This window comes from Cygnus atratus, chromosome 6, assembly GCF_013377495.2.
Source record: "Cygnus atratus isolate AKBS03 ecotype Queensland, Australia chromosome 6, CAtr_DNAZoo_HiC_assembly, whole genome shotgun sequence".
Classification (NCBI taxonomy): domain Eukaryota; kingdom Metazoa; phylum Chordata; class Aves; order Anseriformes; family Anatidae; genus Cygnus; species Cygnus atratus.
The window spans coordinates 30,348,614-30,369,096 of record NC_066367.1 but is presented as its reverse complement, the minus strand read 5'-3'; the positions used below and the strand labels follow the sequence as shown (position 1 = coordinate 30,369,096).

General features: G+C 68.2%; 2 protein-coding genes across 2 annotated transcripts; both read left to right on the top strand.

The window, feature by feature from the left end:
- Nucleotides 1–4,103: 4,103 nt before the first annotated feature.
- CRYBA2 (crystallin beta A2) lies at nucleotides 4,104–6,208 on the top strand. The gene is made up of 4 exons (XM_035556115.2): nucleotides 4,104–4,261; nucleotides 4,471–4,612; nucleotides 5,624–5,766; nucleotides 6,001–6,208. Exons 1-4 carry the CDS (start codon nucleotides 4,104–4,106, stop codon nucleotides 6,146–6,148), a joined length of 591 nt encoding a protein of 196 aa, XP_035412008.1. The 3' UTR covers nucleotides 6,149–6,208.
- Nucleotides 6,209–10,206: 3,998 nt separating this feature from the next.
- Nucleotides 10,207–13,839, top strand: FEV (FEV transcription factor, ETS family member). The gene is made up of 3 exons (XM_035556121.1): nucleotides 10,207–10,258; nucleotides 11,190–11,264; nucleotides 13,328–13,839. Exons 1-3 carry the CDS (start codon nucleotides 10,207–10,209, stop codon nucleotides 13,837–13,839), a joined length of 639 nt encoding a protein of 212 aa, XP_035412014.1.
- The last annotated feature ends 6,644 nt before the right edge of the window (nucleotides 13,840–20,483 follow it).

The following is a 20,483-nucleotide window of genomic DNA, read 5'->3' as shown; positions in this document are numbered from 1 at the left end:
GGGGACAGGCTGGGGACATTTGGGGTAACAGGCAGGAGGCTGGCACCAGCGGGCTCCATTTCAGGTCGGAATCAGGATCCCAGGACCAGCCACCGGTTCCTCTGCCCTGGTGCCTGGCAGGGTGGGATGGGCGTGAGGGGACCCCTAGGGCTGCGAGGGACCCTTCACCGGGGCCCCTTTTGGAGCAGCACGGCTGGGTTTTGAAACGCTGTCAGCCCCGCATCGGGGCCGGGCTGGCCCGGGGACGCAGCACTTGCCACCTGCTCGCAGCCAGGCTGTAATCCACAGGCAGGAGGTGAGCAGCTGGCGGAGCCTCCCTGACCTTCAGGTGGGATTAATCCCCATGGGAACAGCGGGGAGCAGGCAGGTGAGGCCACGGCTCCCTGCGGCAGCGTGGGGACCCGGCAAGGCTGGCGGGGCCGGGGGGGGACCGAGCGTCCCCGCAGCAATGGGGACAGCCTGCCCCCAAACTCAGGCAGGGCATGTCCTGGATGAGGGGCTGAGCGTGGTCCCCAGGAGCACAGTGGAGGAGCTCCACACCCCCGGGGGTGGCCGCTGGGGACAGCGGGTGGCCAGCTCCGGAGCGCGACGGGGACGGGCGCAGCGATGCCCAGGGGACCCCCCGTACCCCAGGGGCTCGTGGTGTGCGTGCGTGCTGCGTGTGGGAGCTAATCCCGGGCACATCTGCCGGGCTGTTTGCCATCCCGGGGAGTTTCCGGCTGCGGGGACGGGTGTGCAGGGAACACGTGCGTGCGGGGCGGCCGGCGTGTGCCGGGGCTCCTGCTGCACCAGGGCGCACGGCCGGCAGCCGCCAGGTGGGTGCCTGCACACGTGTGCCCTCGGCCAGCCAGCACGGAGAGGGGACAAGTGGCACCGGGGTGCAGCAAGCCTCGGCTGTGGGATTTGGGTGCCTTTGGGCTTGTATGGACCCCTCTGGGGATTTATGCATCCCCTTGGGGCCGTGTTCAGAGCAGCCCCGGAGGGGAGATGCCTGGGGAGGGTTACGTGCGTCCCTGCTGAGGAGGGGGATTTCCCCCAGCCTCGCTTCTCTGGGGGAAAAAAGGAAGAAAAAGGGAGCAGCGGGGCTGGGTAAGGGGAACGACGCTCTGCCCCTGCTCTAATCAGCCAGACCCTGCAAATAAAAGCCACCTGTTTCAGGCCTGGCAGCAGGAAGCCATCCCCAGAACAAACAGAGCACCAGGCAACTGGGAAAAAGGCAAACAGGGGCCGGCACCGGCTCCATCTGCTCCCTCCCGGCCCCGGCCCCGGCCCTGGATCTCCAGCCCCTGGGGGCGACAGCGCAGCCCCGAGTGGGACTGGGGCAAAGCAAGGGGACACGGGGGGAACTCCAGGGGTGGCTGTCCCGGTCACCAGCCCAGATGCTCACAGTGACAGTGGGAAGGGCAGCGTGCTGCCACGAACCCCAGCTGTGCCCCAGCTGTGGCAGCAGCACCGGGATGCCCGGGCAGAGCCACGACCCCTCCTGTGGGGCTGTGCCCGCAGGGCTGGGGACCACAGCAGGGGAGCGACCCCATCCCGGGGCTGGCAGAGAGAAACCCGATCTGTTTTGCTGCTGCAGGGAACAGGCTGAGCCGGGAGGGACGCGGGGCCCTTATTAAATTAGCCTATGCAGCAGGCCCTGGGCGAGCAGCTGCCCTCGAGCAGACTCGCTGCCTGCCCCCCCCCCCAGCCCCTGTCCCCCTCCTGCAGGCGGTCCTGGGGGCTGGCAGGTGACCGAGCCGCCACGCGGGGATGCTGGATGGGGACGGGGACCACCCAGCACCACGGGGGATGCTCGGGGGGAGCAGGCTGTGTCAGCACCCTGGGGTGCAGTGAGGAAGGGCTCTGGGCACGGGGAGCCCCCCGCCAGCTGCGCCCTTCTGTGGGTGCCTGGTGTGCCGGGGGGGTGCGAGGCACGTCCCGGCGTGTGGGACAGGGCAGAGAAGCAAGGATGGGGCACGGCCTGCAGCTGGGGGTGGCTTTCTCCCCTGTGCCCCGCACTTCCCCAGATGCTTTTGCTTAAAGGTTTGCACGGGGCTGCCTGTTAGGGCTGCCTGTGTGCCTGCATGGCACAGCACCAGTGCCCTACAGAGCCTACGGCACCATATCCAGCATCCCACGTGCTCCATAGCACAGCCTGCATCCCATATATCCCACAAAACCCATTGCAGGGGCAGGGACTCCATCACATACCTCACAGTGCCCCCCCCCCCATCCCGTAACCTCAGGCTATCCCCACACCCCATAACACCCCGCACTGCCCCACACCTCTGCTCTGCATCCCGACCCATCTTCCCCCAGGCGATGGGGCTGCCCAAATCCATCCCGCAAGAGGAGCCGCTGCACACACCTCTTAGTGATGGGGACAAATGGGGACACGCAGGGGGGCAGAGGGGGGACAGGGTGGAGGGGAGGTGGACTGGGGCGGCGTGGGGGAGCCAGGTGGATCCGTGCCCTTCCCAGACCCCTCAGGATGGGGTTGGGGTTTGGGATGGCGTTTGGGACGGGGAATTGCTGCACCCCAGGGTCTGCTACCCCCGGGCACCCCCTGCCCTCCCCGGGGAGCATCCCCACCCTTCCCCCACCCTCTGCTCCCCCAGCGGCTCCCACCCAGGGTGCTGCAAGCGGAGGGGGTGTCGTGTCCCCCCCCGCCCCCCCCCGCCATCTCCTGTCCCTCTGCTGGAGCCAGCTCCAACCGCTGCCAGGCTGCACCCTCTGCTGGGACCTGGAGGCATCGGCACAGGCGACACGGCTGGGGACAGGAGGCAGCCGCAGGGGACAGCCGGGCTCACCTGGGGGGGACACGGGGGGCTCGCTGCGGGGAAAGAGGTGCTGCCGGTGCCTGGGGGGACGGGGACATGACGGTGACCAGGACCCCTGGTCCCTGCCGTCACCCCTCGGTCCCCAGTCCTCGCTGAGAAGGGGACCGAGCCGCCAGGCGCAGCTGTGCGGGGACACCGCGAGAAGCGCCGCCACCGGGACCCCTGTTTTGTCCTCACCCAGCCCTGGTGGGGCTGGGGATGTCCCCGTGGCACCTCTGTCCCGGCTCTGGTCCCCTCCCGCTGTGTGCCATCCCCTGCCTGGGTGGGAGGCATGGGGACACGGGCATGGGGACGTGGGCAGGCAGCGGGGTGCACCAGCACCCGCACGGGGCGGGGGGGGGGGGGGGGCCGCACGTCTCCCCGAGCCCACGCCGGCCAAGCCCTGGCAGTGCCACGTCCTCGTCCCGCTGGCACCGGCGCCCTGGGAAAGGCAGCAGCCCCTAATCCCCGTGCCGAGCAGGGACATTGTCCGGGGGCAGAAAGGAAAGCGGTGCGTCAGGCCCTCGGCCCATTGTGCCCTGAGCCCCTGCGCAAAACACAGCCCGGCACTTGCACTGTCAGCGCCGGGGGGGCCGGGGGGGGCACCGCGGGGTGGGGGGGGGCCGCTCTCGCCACGCTGCCTGAGTGGAATGGACAGCGGCAGCCCGGCCGGGTGGGCGCCCCGGTCCCCCCCCGTCCCCCCGCTGACACAGCGCCTGCCCCCCCCACCGCCACCCCCATTTCGCCTATATAGGGCCCGGGGAAAAGCCGGCCCCGGCACCGCCACCTTCGCCTCTGTGCCCTGCGACCAAGTGAGTACCAGGCTGTGACCCCCCCCCCCCCCAGCCCCCCAAAGGCACAGCCGCTGCCACGCTGCGCTTGTGCCACCCCCCCCCCCCAAAGCCCCCCGCCCTGTGTGCACCCCGGGGAACGGGCAGGGTGTGGGGTGCTGTGCTCCGTGCACGGGTAGCGGGGGGGTCGGCCTTGTGAGAGGTGCTCTGCTTTGGGGTGGGCTGTGTCTTGGGGGGGGGGGGGGGTCACGGCCACCGCCCGCTGGGTTCGGTGAGCAGGGTGACGGCACCCAGGTAACTCGTTGCAGGGGGCTCGGGAGGAGAGAAATGATGGCAGCCCCGGGCACCGGGCGTATCGCACGGAGAGACGGGGTGCTGCGAGGGCAGCTGGAGGGAAGGGGGCTGGGGGGTGTCCCCCCAACCAGCCTGGGGGGGCGAGGGGACAGCGGCGCGGGATGGGGACACCCTGCCTGGGTGACGCCTGGGCTCTGCCCTCAGCCGAGCTCCCCGCATGACCAGCGAAGCCATGGACACCCTGGGGCAGTACAAGATCACGGTGTGGGAGGAGGAGAGCTTCCAGGGCAAGCGCTGCGAGTTCCTCATGGAGTGCCCCAGCATCATGGAGCGCGGCTTCCGCAAGATCCGCTCCATCAAGGTGGAGTCGGGCCCGTAAGTGCCCCCCGGCACCCTCCCCGCCACCCCTCGGTGCGCCACGCTCCCTGGGGGGGGGGGGGGGGGGGCGGGCTGCTCGTGGAGCTGGGACGTCCAGCTCCTTCCTGGGCCTCACCGCGCAGCCTCCCTCCCTTGCGCCGTGCCTCGGTTTCCCCATCTGCCAAGCAGGGCTGCGTCCCTGAGCGCCGCCCTCCTCTCCCCTCCAGCTGGGTGGGCTTCGAGTACCCCGAGTACCAGGGCCAGCAGTTCATCCTGGAGAAGGGCGACTACCCCCGGTGGGAGGCCTGGAGCGGGAACAGCGGCTACCGCACCGAGCACCTCCTCTCCTTCCGGCCCGTCAAGTGCGCCGTGAGTGACGGGGGTCCCGGCGGGGCTGGGACCGGGGGGCAGCGGGCACAGAAAGTGGACGTGGGACAGACGGGTGGACGTGGGGACATGGGATGGAGGGGCGGCTGCGCCCACTGGCTCCCTGCAAGCATCCTGAGATGCGCTTTAGGTCCAAAAGGCAGCCCCAAACACCGTCCCAACTCCTGCTCTGCGCATCGGGGAGCCACCTCCCAGGATGGGGTCCCCATCTCTCACGTCCCCCCCCCCCCCCAGACCTGGCTTCCCCGGGGCTGGGGGGAGCAGAGAGGTGCTGAGGAGATGTTTGGGGTGCATCCTCCTCCCTGCTGGGGTACCCGAGCTGCGCCGTGCAGACTCAGCCTCTATCGCTCCATCTGCAGCGATGCGGGTGCCTGCGATGCCGGCATGTCTGCTCCTCGGCGCGGGGCGTCCCCCCCCCCCCAACTTTTAATAATCACCAGGCAGATATGCTCGGGCTTTAATAAAGGGGCCGCGATAAGATCGCTCCTTGCTGGCAGGACTGCTCCCTGGTGCAGATGGATGCGCATGGGGGCTGGGCACATGGCGGGGGGGGGGGGAACAGGAGGGGGGGGACAGTGCGGCATCGCTCAGTGTCCCAGCTGTTAACTCCTGGGTGCCCAGCGCCCAACCAAACCCTACAGAGCTGGGGGGGGGGGGGGGGGCTCTTTCAGCAGCCTGCCTTGCCCTGCAGCCCTCCTGCAGCCTCAAAGAGTGGGAGGATGCTGGGGGCAGGAGCCGGTGTGGGTGCAGAGGATGCGGCTGCTGTCGCCAAAGCTTGGTCCCCCCCTAGAGCTGTGCATGGGGGCCACAGGGACACAAGGGCAGCATCCTCCTGGCAGCCCTGGGGTGTCCTGGCGAGGCCGAAGCCGCCCCGCCTGTGGGCTCACAGCCTTGCACCAAAGCCGGGCACGGTCCCAGGGTGTGCCCTGGCACAAAACCCCCACGCCACGTGCCCCAGCTGCCCCGCTGACCCCAGCCCCGCTCGCCCCGCAGAACCACAACGACAGCAAAGCCACCCTGTACGAGGCGGAGAACTTCCAGGGGCACAAGTTCGAGCTGAGCGACGACTACCCCTCGCTGCAGGCCATGGGCTGGGGCAACAAGGAGGTGGCATCCATCAAAGTGAACGCTGGAGCGTGAGTCCTGCTGGCGGGGAGGGGGGTGGGGGGCGGGGGGGCAGAGAGAAGGGCGTCGGAGAGCACAGCCCCACGGATGGGGGACCCCAAAATGAGGGGGACTCTGCCTGCTCCCCTTCCCTTGGAAATCCATGCCTTGCGGGTGTTTCTGTGCTCCCCGTCCCCACCATGGGGCCGAGAGGATGGGAAGGGGGAACGTGGCGTGGGGGCTCTGAGCCGGGGGTGTGCCCGCAGGTGGGTGGCATACCAGTACCCAGGCTACCGGGGCTACCAGTACGTGCTGGAGCGGGACAGGCAGAACGGCGAGTACAAGAAGTACAGCGAATACAGCAGCCAGGCCCACACCAACCAGATCCAGTCCATCCGCCGCATCCAGCACTGAGCAGGGGCAGGGCGCGCGCCCCCGCAGCCCCCGGGCTGCCGTGCCATAGACCTGTACCTGGTAGCGAATAAAGGCATTTGTCAAAAAAAAAAAACAACAAACACAACTTTCCTGCCTCTGCTCTGCTCCTCGGGGGCTGTGGGACCCCCCCCGTGGGGCAGGAGGCAGGGTGCCTGCCCCAACCCTGCTGCCCCCCAGCACCATCCCGGCCTGGATGCAGTTTCCCGTTCCCCTGCCAGGATCGGGCCCGCGGCCACCTCCGCCCTGAGCTCTCCGCACCCCAGCCGGGTCCCCTGGTCCCCATGCACGGGGGGCAGAGGGGATACAGAATGGCTCCTAGCCCTCTGATGCTCTGGCTGGGGAGATGGGGGCATATTGGCCTTACTGGAACTGGGGAGGGGGGGACCTGGGGGGGGGGGGGGGGGGGTCATGCTGCTCCCAGGCTCTGTGCTGGGGAAGGTGATCGCCACAAAGCCTTTGAGCACAAGGTCCCCAGTGTGGGAGAGGGGTCCCTGCCCCTTGGGCACGGGGAAGAAGGGGAGCACGGGGCTGGTCTGGGTGAGGGGGGGCTAGGACAGATGGGGTGCCCCAGTCGGGGCAGTGCTGGGGGTGCTGGCTTACGGAGGGGGTGTACTGGGGGGTGCTGGGGGCACTGGTCAGCAGGAGGGGGAATAGGAGGGGGTGCAGGGCAATGTCCTGTTCAAGGTGGCAAAACCCAGGGCTAAGGTTTTGATTCCAGGGCAGGAGGACCTGGGGGCAGGCGAGGGGGCTCAGCTCGCTGCTGCTAGCACCCCAGGGGCCGGTTCCCCCTTGCCCCCCCCCCCCCCCCCCCCCAAGCCCGGCCACGCCAGCACATCCGTGCCAGCATCCGGCTCCGGCTCCGCCTGGGCACACCGGGAGCCCCACCCAGCCTCCTCCTCCTGCACCCTTTCCCAGCCTCCCCATCCTCTTCCAACTCGCTGCAGCACCCCCAGCTCTCCCGGGGCGCGCACCTCCCCTCGGCACCCCGAGGTGCTCCCCGCACCCGGGGCGTCGCCTGTGAAGCCACAGGAAAGCAGAACCACTGGGTGCTTGGGTGCCTGGCTGCCTGCACGGGTGGCCTTGGGGCTGCACCCAGCAGGACGCGGGGCTGGGGAGGGTCTGGGACAGGCTGGGGGGGGGGGGTCTCGGTCACCCCGATATCAGTGTGTGCACCCCCTGCACCCCCAGCCCTGGGCTGCGCGCGTGCACGTGCACAAGCATGCGCATTGCACGCACGAGCTTGCACACCGCTGTGTGCGTGCACGCCCCCCGCGCTTCCACGCTCCCCTTGCACCCCCGCGTGACCCGTGCAAACGTCCCAGCACCCCACGCGTCCTCCCAGGGCCGTGCTGTGGGGCTGTGTGGCCGCCACCAGGCCTTTCCCAGCCCTCCCCTGTCCCCACCCCGCCACGGCCCCACGCAGCCCGGCCTCTCCCCCTGCACAAACACATTCCTGCACACCGGCCGGGCTGCGGCCAGCCCAAGGCCACGTCAGCTCGGCGCTCTGCTCCACGCTGCCGGCACGCAGGTGAAGTTGCCCTGGGCTCTGATCCACAGGGCTGCAACGGGGGAAGTTCTGGGAGGGTCACAGGGAAATGTGGGGGCTGCGCTGCCCTGTCCTGAGGGGGCGAGAGAGTTGGGTGGGGGATCGGGGGGCAAACCGCCCGGTTGCAGCTGTGGGTACGTGCTGCTTTCTGCCGGCCTGGTGCTCCAGGGGTCGGGGCCCCATCCCCAGGAACCCCACTGACCTGAGCCCTCATCTCCCCCAGTACCTGAGCCCGCATCCCCTCCCTGCCCCATGGACCTGGGCCCCTTCCCTGGGTTTTCTCATGCGCCCTGCCCTCCCCATCCCACGGGTCTGCCCCAGCTTCCCCACGAAGCTGGGACAATGCCTCTTGGGTCCCCGGATTCCCCCCTCCCTGCTTTTCCTATCCTTCCCCATCCCCTGGGTCCCCATCCTCCTTGCCCCTCAGCCCCCAGGTCACCCCCAGCCCCCGCTCCCATCACACCCCAGGTCTCCTGCAGCCCCCACTCTCAGGGCTCCCCATCTCCCGTGCCCCCAGCCCCCCCCCATTATCCAGCTCCCACAGCCCTCACACTGCCCAGCGGTCCCCAGCACGTTCCCTCTGCCATGCGGGTTCCCTGGAGCAGGATCCCCCCCACCGGGGCCGGCTCCCGAGGCTGCTAGAGGAGAGGGGTGGTGGCTGTGCCCCCCCGTCCCCACCCCACCCCGCTGTGTCCGGGGCTTGTTTTCCGTTGCCTGCGGTTTGTTGCAGTGACTCAGGCAGCGAAAGCAAGTCTGGGAGGCTGCGGAGAGGCTGCACGGTGGGTGGGGGGGCTTGGGGGGGGGCCGGAGACAATCCTTAAGGGCTGGGGGAAATGTGGTGGGGGCGTACAGCGGGCTGCGCTCCTCTCTCCCCACCAGCACCTGCTCTCTGTCCCTGATGGAGATGGGCGGGGAGGGTGGAGGGAGGGGGGCCTGGCTGAGCACCCATGGGAACCCCGGTTTCAGCCCATTTCCCAAGGGGACAGGAGGAGCCCCCCAGCCCCCAGCCCTGGGACTTCCCAGCCTGGCGCCCACCCGCGCCGCCTCCCGTGGGCTGGTGATGCAGGGCACGTGTGGGCTGCAGGATAAATAACGACCGTGGGTCCGGCACGAGCGCATCCCGGTTCCCATTGGATTCACGCCTCACGGGGAACATTTTGAAGAAATTCTGCTGAGCCTGGAGCGAGAGCTTTAATAGACATCAGTGAAACACCGCAGGAGGCTTCGTGGGCTGACGAGTGGCTTGCTTGGTACGGCGTTGGGCTCGCGCTGTGCTCGGGGCAGGACGGCCGCCGGCACCCTCAGGGTCAGGCTGGCGGGGAAGCTGCAGCACCCAGCTCCTCCCTGGGTGCCCCTGGGGGCTGCCCACCCCCTGGGCAGAGCAGGTTCTGGCTGGGAATGCTGCCCATTGCTGTCACACGTCCTGGCTGCCCGGGGCTGCGCGGTGACGGAGCAGGGTGCAGTCCTGGCCGTGGGGATGGAGATGGCGCTCGGGGGTGGCACCTGTGGCCAGGGGTGTCTTCTGGGAGCCGAGACTGCCCCAGCCCCTTTTTCCCTGTTGCGAGTTTCTCCCCGAGTCACCCTCCTGTCTTCACACCGCTTGCAGAGGCTGAAGGCACCCGACACACCTCTGTCCCAGCGCCAGACTGGGCAGCGCATGGCCAGCGAGTGCTGGCATCTTCCGGAGCCGGCAGAGCCGCCCACAAAGCCCGATGCAGACGAGGCCGTGCGGGTTTGGGACGGTGTGTGGGGCCACCCAGCTTGCACAGACCCTAACAGAGAGGGGCCAGAGGTCGGGACAGGGCTGAGGACCCCAGGACGCACCAAGAAGCCAGGGAGGGGACAGAGCTGAGCTACGCCCCGGTGCCGTGAGCGGCTGGCGCTGCACCTTACCCTCCCCAGGGCTCTGGGAGCTGCAAGGGGACCCAGCACGGGGACGTGATGGGTGCCCGACTTCACCCCTCCACGGCTGCAAGGGGACCCCAGCGCTGGGAAGCAGCAGCACGGGGGGCACGGGGACGATGCGGGTCAGGGAGCGGGGACAGGGAGGCCGGGGGGAGGCCGGGGGGAGGCCGGGCCACGGCGGTCTCCAGGCAGTGTCCGAGCCCCGCTCGCAGCTGGGATGGCAGCGCCGTGTTTGCGAAGAGTTAAGGAGGCGGAAGAGGCAGGAAGCGGCCCGAGCCGCTCTCCATAGAAACCCGCGGCCGTGATTAAAGTCTGATGCGGGCCCGATAGCGGGCTGGGGGGGGGGGGGCAGCGCCCGCTTTAATTACAGCGGAGGAAATTGCTGGAGCCGGGGCCCCGAGCCCCTGCGAGTTGCCTGGAAACTCCCCCCCCCCCCTCCCGCCTCCCCCGGCCCCTGCCCGTCCCCTGCCCGTCCCGCTGCCATTTATTCGCCATCAGCTGCTCCCTGATAAAGTGGAATAATAATAATAATAATAGGGGCAGGAATATTAAAACATGCAGCCCGCGGGCCGCCCCCACAGCTGCCATGAGACACGGCGCCGGAGCGGTGCCACTGCTGCTCAACATGTACCTGCCAGGTACGGGTGGACCCCCCCCCCCGCACCGCAGCGCACCCCGGCCCTCGCCTGCCCTGCCCCGCCGCGGCCCCGCGGCCCTTCCCCTGCCCTGGCCCCCTCCAGCGCCCACCCTGCCTTCCCCGCTCCCTCCCTTCCAGCCCCACACACGCCGTCCCTTCCTCCGTCCCCACAGCTGCTCTCGCAGCCCGTCCTCCTTTCCGTCCTTCATCCACCTGCCGTGTCCCCGTCCCTCCGTCCGTCCGTCCGTCCTTGTGTCCTTCCAAGCCATCCTGCCACCCACCTTTCATCCAGCCGCCCTTCTTCCTCCGTCCTTCCAGCCACCCCTCCACCCCACCCACCCATCCCTCCGTCCTTCTTTCTGTCCCCACCACTGGCCGTCCCCTCCACCTACCCACCGTCCCTTCCATCACTCCCTCCCTTCCATCACTCCATCCTTTCCATCACTCCATTCTCCCACCGCCGTACCCATTGCCTGCTCATCCTTCCACCCTTCCACCTCCTTCTACCCTTCCCTCCATCCCTCCATCCACACGTCCTCCTTTCTAGCCCCCCACCACCCACCTCTCCTTCCTTCCACCCGCCTCTCCATCTACTTTTCTTTCCCTTTCCCCACCCGTCCGCTCCCCAACGCCCTTCCCTCGACATGCGTCCTTCCGTCTCCCCGTCCACCTCTTCCCCCTGCCCCGCAGCTCTCTCCCTCTCTCCCTCCCGCCGCCCTACCCCAGCCCGCGGGATTTTCTATTCCTATTTAAAAGCTTCCCCGGCTCTGTCGGAAATCGGATTTCCTTTTTCCTGGACGCGTTTCCTGGCTTCGCCGCGGCGGCGGGGCAGGCGAGGGGGAGCGGCCGCCCGGGGGTGGGCGCCGGGGGGTCTCGGTCCCGCCTGGTCCCGGCCCCCCCCTCCCCACACCCGCTCCCCTTTTGTCCCGCAGATCCAGTCGGAGAAACTTTGTTCAAAGACGGCAAGAGCCAGGCGTGGGGGTCCCTCAACCCAGGCGTGCAGAAAGGTAAGAGCCCGCCCGCCCCTTCCCCGCCCCGCGCCCCCTGGCTCCCCGGCAGCAGGGACCCCCGGGGCACACGGACCCACCCGGACCCCGTAGCCAGGCCACCTTCCTCTCCGTGTGCCCCTTCCAGCGGGGCTTCCAAAGCTCAGGCCAGGATGATTGCAATCCAAAACCAGACGGGGAAGGAGCTGAGCCCCCTGACAGCCGTCCTGGTGCACCAGAGAGGAGCGCCGTGCCCGGTGCTGCTGCAGCCCGCAGCCCGTGGAGCAGGGCACGGTTACCCCGGGTCCCCCCGGTGCTCCGGGAATATCTGATGGAGAGGCAGCTGCCGGCCAGCCCTGGAGCTGAGAGGGCTCATCTGGCCTTGGGAGAGCCGGTCCCGGGGTCAGGAGAAAGGGGTTACCACCGGGGAGAGGGCTGCTGGGGCATGGGGTGGCCGGGAAGTGATGGATCCCCCGGGAGCTGGAGCCTTCCCCTGGGAAAAGCCATCCAGGGACACGAGGGAGCAGCCTGGGGAGCGCTGGGCATGGGGTTACATGGGGCCAGCACCAGTTCAGCTGCCTGGCGAGGGGATAGGGGTCAGGGCTTGCTCTGAGCAGGAAAAGGGGAGCCCTGGTTTAGGGGTGGGAGCAGGGCGAGGCCGGGGCTGGGGCTGGCCCTTTTGCCTCCGCATTGCGGACTCTGCCCAGCCATGCCGCGTGAGCAGGGCCTTTTAGGATCACTGCAGGTTTCCCCGGGGAGCCGCAGAGGCAGGACTGAACCTCGCCACCCCACCCAGCCGCACCCCCAGCACGGGGTGGGCACACCACCGGGGCGGGGGGGAGAAACACCAAGAGGTGCAGGGATCGAAGGTGTGGGATGGCTCAGGGTGAAGGCACAGCCTTGGAAGATCCTGCATCGGGATGTCTGAGCGGGGTCTGGTGGCGTGAGGGTGGGCGGGGAGCGGCTGCTCCCTGCTTCCTACAGAGGGAGGACGGGGGGCATCGGGTGCCCGAGGTGGGTGCAAGCAAGTGGGAGAGGTGGCTCCGGGCAAAACCCAGGTGAGCCGCGGGACTGCCTGCTGCACGGACCACAAGCATTAGGTAAAATAGTGGCAGAAAGGCATAGGGGGGAGGATGAAATGCAAAGGCACCTCCTGTGTCACAGGACGACCTTGTGCTGCAGCGGCTGGGGATGGGCACTGGGATGTGCAGGGGTGCTGTGAGGGGAACGAGGTCTGGGCTGCAGGGTAGGCGCAGGGCTGCCCTGCAGGGTGGCTGTCCCAGGCATGGGGCTGCTCGTTCCCCTAAGGCCCAGGGACCCTTTTCTCCCCTGGGCAGACCCAGTGCAGCCTGCCTGTGGGCATATCCAGGTGTGCCAATGTCCCGTGCACACCCGCATCCCGCCTGGCGCAGGGGCACCTTGGGCATCGAGGGTACTCGGTGCAGCCTGGAGGTGCGGCGTCCCCAGAGAGGACAGTTCCCCTCTGGAAACACGGGACATTGGTGCCTGATTCAACCCCACAGAGGGTCCTGTCTCACCTGGTCTCACCTTTCCCTGCACCTGCTGGGCAGCCAGGGCTTGGCTCGGAGCAGCATTGCTCCCTGGTATCAGCTCCCCCGGAGGGATCCGTGCCCCTGGAGATGTGCTGTGGCACCGGCCCCTTTGCAGGCAGAGGTGGAGATGGGGGATGTGGGTGCTGTTGGGGTCTGGCTGCCACTGAGATACCTCCTTCTGGGGCCGCGGACCAAAGACCCAGCCCAGAGCTGGATGGCAAAGCAAGCGAGCAGCTACTCGTCCTCGGTGGGGTGGGAATGAGGGCGGGGGGATGTGGGGGGACAGGATCAGGCCCCGCTGCAGCTTCTTTTGCCCTCCGAGCCTCCAGAGCCCCAGGGGGGTCCTCTCCTCCTGCCTGGGGCGCAGGATGCCGCAGGGATGCTGCGAAGGAGACACGATGATGCTAACACCCACGTCCTGAGCGCAGGGAAAATGCACCCGGGGGCGGGAGGGGGCAACGTGGCAGGGGGCGAAGGGGCACCCATCCTGCTTCCGTGCCCTGACGGGGAGCTTTGACCTCTCCGGGGCAGGCAGCGGGCAGATCCAGCTGTGGCAGTTCCTGCTGGAGCTGCTCTCGGACCGGGCCAACCTCAACTGCATCGCCTGGGAAGGCACCAACGGGGAGTTCAAGCTGATCGACCCCGACGAGGTGGCGCGGCGCTGGGGCGAGCGGAAGAGCAAGCCCAACATGAATTACGACAAGCTGAGCCGGGCGCTGCGCTACTACTACGACAAGAACATCATGACCAAGGTGCACGGCAAGCGCTACGCCTACAAGTTCGACTTCCACGGGCTGGCGCAGGTCTGCCAGCCGGCCGCCCCCGATCACGCCCTCTACAAATTCCAGGGCAACCTGGCCCCGCTGCCCTTCTCGGGCATCTCCAAACTCAACCTCATGACCTCCGGGGTGACGCCGGCCGGTTTCTCCTACTGGCCCGGCTCCAGCCCGTCCCTCTACCCCGGGCACGGCCTGCAGCCCTCCGCCCCGTTCAGCGCCATGGCAGCCTCCCACCTCAACAACATGAACAACCACTACCATTAGGGGCTCGGCCGCGCCAGGCGGTCCCCGTCCCGATCCCGGTCCCGTCCCGGGCGGTGTGGGGCTGGGGAGCTCGGCGGGGAGGGGTGCGGGGGGGTGGGATGCTGCTGCCCTGCTGGCGGCTGCCGCCGTTGAGGTTTGGAGAGAGGCGCGGGGTGGCCGCGGGGCAGTAGGGTTTCTTCTCCCTGGTGTGGGTGGTTGGAGGGCAGAAGGTGTCTGCGCTTAGGGTGAGGGGGGAGCCACGGTCGTGGGAATGCACAGGGATGGCTAAAGAGGGGTGTGAACGGGAGGGAAAAGCGTGGGTCCTTCCCTGACCCCCCCCAACCCATGGCCCCCACTGGTGCTTAGCTCTGCCCCCAGCCTGTGCCCACCCTCCTCCCTCCCCACAGAGCCGCCTTGCCCGGGGGTGAGGGGCCCTCCCTGCAGCTCCTTGGCCCCCCACCCATCTCCAAGGAGCGAGGCTGGGTGGAGGTGGAGCAGGAGAAGGGACGCGAGCAGGGCTGGGAGCCCAGGGCACTGAGGGGTGGGCTTGGAGCTCTCCCCCCCGGGTCCCAGGAGGTGCCCCCCCTCCAGAGCAGGACTTTGACCCAGTGGCTGGAGAAGAGCCGGGCGTGCCGGGCTCTGCCAGGCAGGGGAGGGATTTGGCTTCAATAAAACGGAGAGGTGCTGTGACTGTGTCTGCTCGTGTGCGCAGGGGGCTGGAGAGGGGGACGCAGCCCGGCACACCCCTCCTGTCCCCAGCCCCACTGCAGGGCGGGGATGGGGAGGATGCGGCCACCCTGCCTCGTTCTGCGCCTCGTCTCTTTCCCCAGCATCACCTCTGGCTCTTACAGCCCCCTGAAGTTAGGGGGAACGTCTGGGCTCCCGGGACACCCCTCTGGGGCAGCTGCCTGCCCTGTTCCCAGGCTGGCGAGCTGGAGACAAAGAGGAGAGGCAGCCTGCCTGCTGGGACATCTGCCACCTCGCTGCCGTCCGGGGATCGGCCCTACAGGCAGGAGCCAGACCTCTCGTGATCCGCAGAGCCCTGTGCAACCAGCTCGAGCAGTGCACCGTGCCCAGCATGGCCCGATCCTGCTGCGCGCGCCCCAGAGCTGTGCCAGGAGCACCCCGGGGTGCAGCGGGATGACCCTGCTGCGGTGGCCTCGGGGCAGCCACAAGGTGTCCCCCGGCCCCAGGCAGGGCCACCAAGCCCCAGGGTGCTCAGGGGGACAGCCCAGCCCGCAGCTGGGTCCTGGGGGAAGTACCCAGCCCATGGGGGAGGTGGCCAGCCCCCAGCCCTTCTCCCTGCCCCTCCCCAGATCAGGGCAGCCCCGGGGGTGGTGGCTCCGTGCTGACCCCTCTGCATCCCTCCGGTGTCCGGTCACACTCATAGCCCCGGTGGCATCTGCTCAGCTACATCCTCGCTGTCCTAATCAGCTTAAGGGAGGGGGATCTGATGGCGGTGCCTCCTCCAGGGAGGGCACAGGGGACTGATGCCGCCGGCACGGAGCCCACGCGTGGGACAGGAGGGAAGGGAGGTGCAGGGGGTGCGGGGGTCCCTTCCTCTGGTGTCCCTGAGCCCCGCACAGGCTGGTCCCAAGGGCTGCGGGATGTGAAGAGGGGGAAAAGGAACAGCTACCCCCACGCAAGATGCAAACAGCCCCCCCCCCCCCCCCCCATTATTTTGGGCTTGCAAAGGCAAAATGGGAAGGGGGCGGGGGGGAGCTGGCCAGAGCTGGGCACCTCAGACCAGTGCAGGGGGCTGTGCCCCCAGCAGGGAGCCTGCTTCAGGGCTTAGGTAACAGCGTGACGCAGGGCAGGACGGGGATTAAGGGATGTGGGTCACTAGGAGCTCCCCCCCCCCCGCCACCATCCCGCTCCTGTCCCTCTGCCGGTGCCCGCGCCATGGAAGCCCAGGTGAGCCCAGCTCCCTGCTCGCTCCCGGCCCCAAAAGCTCCCTGCTGGGTCGGAGCTGGGGGCACCACGGCGCACCCCGACACAACAGGCTGATGCTGAGGGCTTGTTCAGCTCTGCTCTGTCCCCAGAAGCAGGGAGGTCCCCCGGCTCTGTCCCCAAACGCACCCGCCGGTGACGGCAGCCGGCAGGAAGGTGGGGGCACCCACGCAGGACCCGGCGATGCTCTGCCCGAGGATGCAGCCAGCATCACCATGGCAACTCGGGATGCTCCCACCGCACGCAGCCCCCTCCACATCACACTTATTGGGGGGGGGGAGTGGGGGTGCAGAGCATCGCCCCCACCCCAGCGCCCCGGGCTGACCCTGCCCAGCGGCAGCGCTGCTCTCATCACTCACCCAAACCGCCGGCTCGGAGCAGACTGCAGCAAAATCCTGCCAATGGATGAGCGGGGCCGAGCCCGGTGCGGCTCCGGTGGGCGGCAGGGACCGGCCCGGGGGTGCTTGGCTCGGGGGGGTGATGTGGGAGCATCGCCCTTGGCAGTGGGGGGTATGTGGGGAGCACAGCCCAGGTGGCTCGGTGCGCCCACCAGACCCTACCTGCTCCCTCGGCTGCCCCGCTCCTCCCTGTGCCCAAATACACAGCTCAGGGAGGGATTGGTGCCTCCTGGAACCGGCTGTGAGGACGGGGATGAGCTGGAGGGGGGGGGACAGGGTTGCCCCCCAGGTCTGCTGCTCACCAAAATGTGCCCCCAGCCTGCCGGGGGGTGGTGCTGGGTGCCCTGGGTGGGGGAATGGGTGCCAAGAGGGCCTCATCCCGTGCTAAGCTGGGAGCAGAGCACATGGCCTGGGAGCTTTGTGTGCTGCTTTGTGATTAAAGGCAGGAGGAGGTTTTCTCCTGCTTTAAACATATATATATATATATATATCTTTTTGTCTGGCTTTTCTTAGCCAGCAGGAGGGGAGGGCTGAGCCCTGCCTTGGTCTCAACACCTTGACCAGAAGGCACGGGGACCCCTCCAGTCCCCCCACATCCTCCCAGCCCCAGAGAAAGGGATCGGAGCGGGGGGGTGGAGGAGCCCCTCTCCTATTTTAGCAGACCCCCCATCGCGCGTATCCTTCCCCATGCTGGCCAGAGCCTTCGCAGCACGGCCAGGTCACATCTGCGTTAGGGAACCGTGGGCTGGCTGCGTCCCCACCCTCCTCCCCACCCCCCCCCCCCCCAAAGCTTTCCCAATTCCCACTTCTATATCCTCCTCCCTGCCTCCTGCCCGCCCCGCACAGCACCCCCCAGCAGGCTGCTGACTCACATCCTCTCTCCAGACGCCACCTCCCCTCCGCCTGGCTCCCTGCGCACGCTTCGTGACTTAGCGGGGCTCGGCGGGAGCAGGCGCTCGGGCTCTGGAGCCCCCGTAAAGCTCCTCCGGGGAAGCAACCGTGGGGTTTCCCAAAGGGTGCTGCTCTCCCCTTTGGCAAACATGCGTGGGGTTGGGGTGCCGGGGTCTCCCTGGGGCAGCCCCCCCCCCCCCCACTCGGTGCTGCCAGGGCTGAGGGGAGCTCGTGGGCATGGCCCCGTCGCCTCCTGTGCCGGGGCTGGGACCCTATGGTCCTCCCCAAAGCACCACCTTGCTGCGGGTGCTCTCCCACTCACCCCATTGCTCCCATCCAGTGGGCTCAACCCCAGCAGCCTGCCAGGGACGTGCCCTGGGCTCTCCTTGTCTACAGCCTCCCCCTGCTCCCAAAGCCTCCCCGTGTGCCCGGGGACACCATTTGCAGAGCCTGGCTGGGCCGGGCCTCCCTGCAGAGGCCCAGAAGGCAGGGAAGGAGGCCAGCCAGCACCCAGGTGTCCAGGCAGGGGCCGCTGGGGAGCACCTCGGTGCTGCTCCTGCCCCGCTGCAGCGCTGAGACCTTGGGCCGGACTCCGCCGAGGGCACGGGCTGGGCCGCGGGGAGGACTGGATTAAGGCGCTAATGCCAGATTAAGCTGTAACGCAGGACTTCTGACGAGGGAGAGGCACCCGGTCCAGCCCTGTGCCCCTCCAGGGCCCCAGCTGAGCGCTGCTCGCTGCCCCGCCAGGAGCTGGCTCCTCGGGGTGACACGGGGCAGGGAGAGGGGCAGCGCACGGCCACCGCTCTGCTCTGCTGCACAGCACAGCGGGGCTCCCAGGCTCTCCCCACCTTCCCTGGCTTCTCTGGGGCCAAGCAGACATCCGTGGCTGAAGCTCACCTGCACCCACAAACCCTCCCCAGTGCAGCAGAGCAGCAGCTTGAAGCTGTGATGCCCAGGCTGCTCCCCCAGAGGCAGGAGACCTCCCCCTCCAGCTGCCCTCAGGAGCACGGTATCCATCATCCTTGCAGCCCACCTGGGCACGGGTTCAGCTCTGGGCAGAAACACCCCTTTCTTGGGGGGCTACAAGCCGCTGGGCTTGTCCCCCGTTGGCCTTGGTGGCAGCAGGAGCTCCCCGCTCCCCCCGGCAGCCGCACGAGGTCCCCTGGGGGAAGGGAAAGGCAGACGTCTCTCCCCCCAGCAAGGCTCCGGCTGAGCTGGCGATGCGTATTTAAATGCACGGGAGCATCCAAGCTCGTCTCTCATTCCTTGACATTTCCAGAGACTCCAAGCTGTCTTCAATTACCAGCCTGCAATTAGCCCTTCCCAAATCCCCCGATGAGGCCTAGCACTCTTAATCAATGAAACACAAGGGAGGAGGGGAAGGATGCGGCCTCTCTGCAGCTGGAAGCCTTTTAAAAGGCCAGGACTTGGGGCTGGAAGGACCCCGAGAGTGTCTCTTAGGGGATTTGTAGGGTGGGAAACCTCCGTGCGTGTTAGCACTTGGTTCAGCTCCGGAGCAGAGGGGCTGAAGCCCCACTGCTAGGGTCGAGGAAGGAAGGGATATAGCCAAATGTGGGGTGGGGAGGGGTTATGGGTATATTTTGGCCCAGACGGCTCACATAAATGTCGATATAAAGGAAGGAAAAGAGCACACGGTAGGGACGGGGAGGGTGGGAGCAGCGCAGGTCCCTCCGGGGGCGCGCAGCCACAGAGAAGCCTCGCACAGCACCCTGCCAGGTCAGGCCCCGTCACAGGGACATCTGTGCCGTCTTCCTGCCCGCGCAGCTTTGCCTGAATGAGCCAGATTGGGCCTAATTAGCAGCTCTGCTGATGCACACAGAGGTAGGGAATCCAGCTTACCCTCCGTGACCTGCAGAGCCAGCACAGCCCTTCCTGGCTTGGGGGGGAACGCGAGCGCCTGGCTCGGAGGGGCTGGGGAGCGCTGGGTGCAGACCCCGCCAGGGGAGCGCGTGCTGGGGAGCCTGCTAAAGGAACCCCAGAAAAATTGCTACCTGGAACGGCAGCAAGCAGCTGGGAGGAGGAAAAAGCCTTCCCCTTCTCCACCCCTCTCCCCTGGGGCGTGCAGAAGCGCAGGGCTGGTAACTGGGCTAGCAACAGAGCTCCCCCAGCCCTGCAGAGCAGAGGCAGGACGGCGAGGGTGGGGTTGCTCGAGGCGAAGGAAGGGAGGGGCCGTGGGATCCTGGTTAAATTCGTCGCAGCAGGCAGCCGGCAGGCGTTTCCACCTGCGACGCAGGAGGCCCGGAGAGCGCCCAGGGAGCCGGGGGGCACCCGGGAGGAGCAGGGCTGGCCTTGGGCACAGCAAACAGCGGGGACGTTGGGGTGTGCCCCCCCCCCCCCAGCTCACACTGGGGAAAAAAAATTCCCTCCGAGAATGGGCTCCCCACGTCCCCCTCAGGCAGGGGCCACCCCCCAGTACCCCCCCCCTTGCACCCCAGCAAGTCCAGGGAGCCACCACCAGGCCCATCCAGGCCGCCTCTTTATTCTCCAGTGAAGCAAAGCAAGAGGAGAGGACCCCCCCTCCCCAACCCCAGCAGCACCCCCCCTCCCCCCCCCCAAGCCCTCCTCTGGCACATACACCTTTCCCCATAGCAAGCCGAGGTTGGGGGGGGGGGGGAAGAGGGAACAAGGGAACACCGCTCACCCCACAGGTGCCCTGGCTTTGGGGAGGGGGGGGGGGCTGCACCTGGGGGGGGGCTCAGCAGCAGGGGGGAGAGGGGAAGGAACGCTGCAGCCCCCCCTCAGCATCTCAAACAAAGGGGCGAGCGGGCTGCTCCCCCAGGCTGAAGGACCCACCGCACCGGGGGGACCCCCCCACATCCCACTGCCTTCCCCCCGGGGGGGAGAAGGAGGCAGCGGCGGGGACACAAAGCCCCGCGCCCCCCCCCCCCCCCCCGCACCTCCCGGCCCCCCCCTTTCCCCGCCGCCCTTTGTCTGCCCGGCTCCGCCGCGGCGGCTCCAGCACCGCGGACAGCTCCGGCGGGGGGGGGGGCCCGGCGCTGCCGTGGGGGGGGCCCTTGGTGTGCACGGGCTGCCGGGAGCACCCCCCCAGCCCCCCCTGCAGCTGCATCCCTCCTTCCCCTTCCCCCCCATTTTTTTTTTTCCCCCCAAAGAAAACATGTTCAGGAGCCTCCGCTCCTCGGCAGCCTGCCCCCCCCCCCCCCCCCCCCCCATCGCCCCCCGGGTTCCCCCCCCCCCCCCACCAGGCCCGGTCTTCTCCGCCGTGTCGGTGTCCCGGAGAGCTGGGGGTCGGCAGGGGATGGCGGGGGGGGGCGGGAGGAAAGCGGCCGGATCCGGAGCAGGGAGGGTCCAGGCAGCATCTCCACGGGGAGGAGGGGAGGATTTTTTTGGGGGGGACGGGGGGATCCGGCAGTCCTTGGCCTCCCCCGCCGGGGGCCCGGTACCTCC

Coding starts and splice junctions, on each gene's coding strand:
- CRYBA2 (XM_035556115.2), top strand. CDS start 4,104: ATGACCAGCGAAGCCATGGACACCCTGGGGCAGTACAAGATCACGGTG. Junction 4,262..4,470: donor ATCAAGGTGGAGTCGGGCCC/GTAAGTGCCCCC, acceptor TCTCCCCTCCAG/CTGGGTGGGCTTCGAGTACC. Junction 4,613..5,623: donor TCCGGCCCGTCAAGTGCGCC/GTGAGTGACGGG, acceptor CTCGCCCCGCAG/AACCACAACGACAGCAAAGC.
- FEV (XM_035556121.1), top strand. CDS start 10,207: ATGAGACACGGCGCCGGAGCGGTGCCACTGCTGCTCAACATGTACCTG. Junction 10,259..11,189: donor GCTCAACATGTACCTGCCAG/GTACGGGTGGAC, acceptor TTTGTCCCGCAG/ATCCAGTCGGAGAAACTTTG. Junction 11,265..13,327: donor CAACCCAGGCGTGCAGAAAG/GTAAGAGCCCGC, acceptor TCTCCGGGGCAG/GCAGCGGGCAGATCCAGCTG.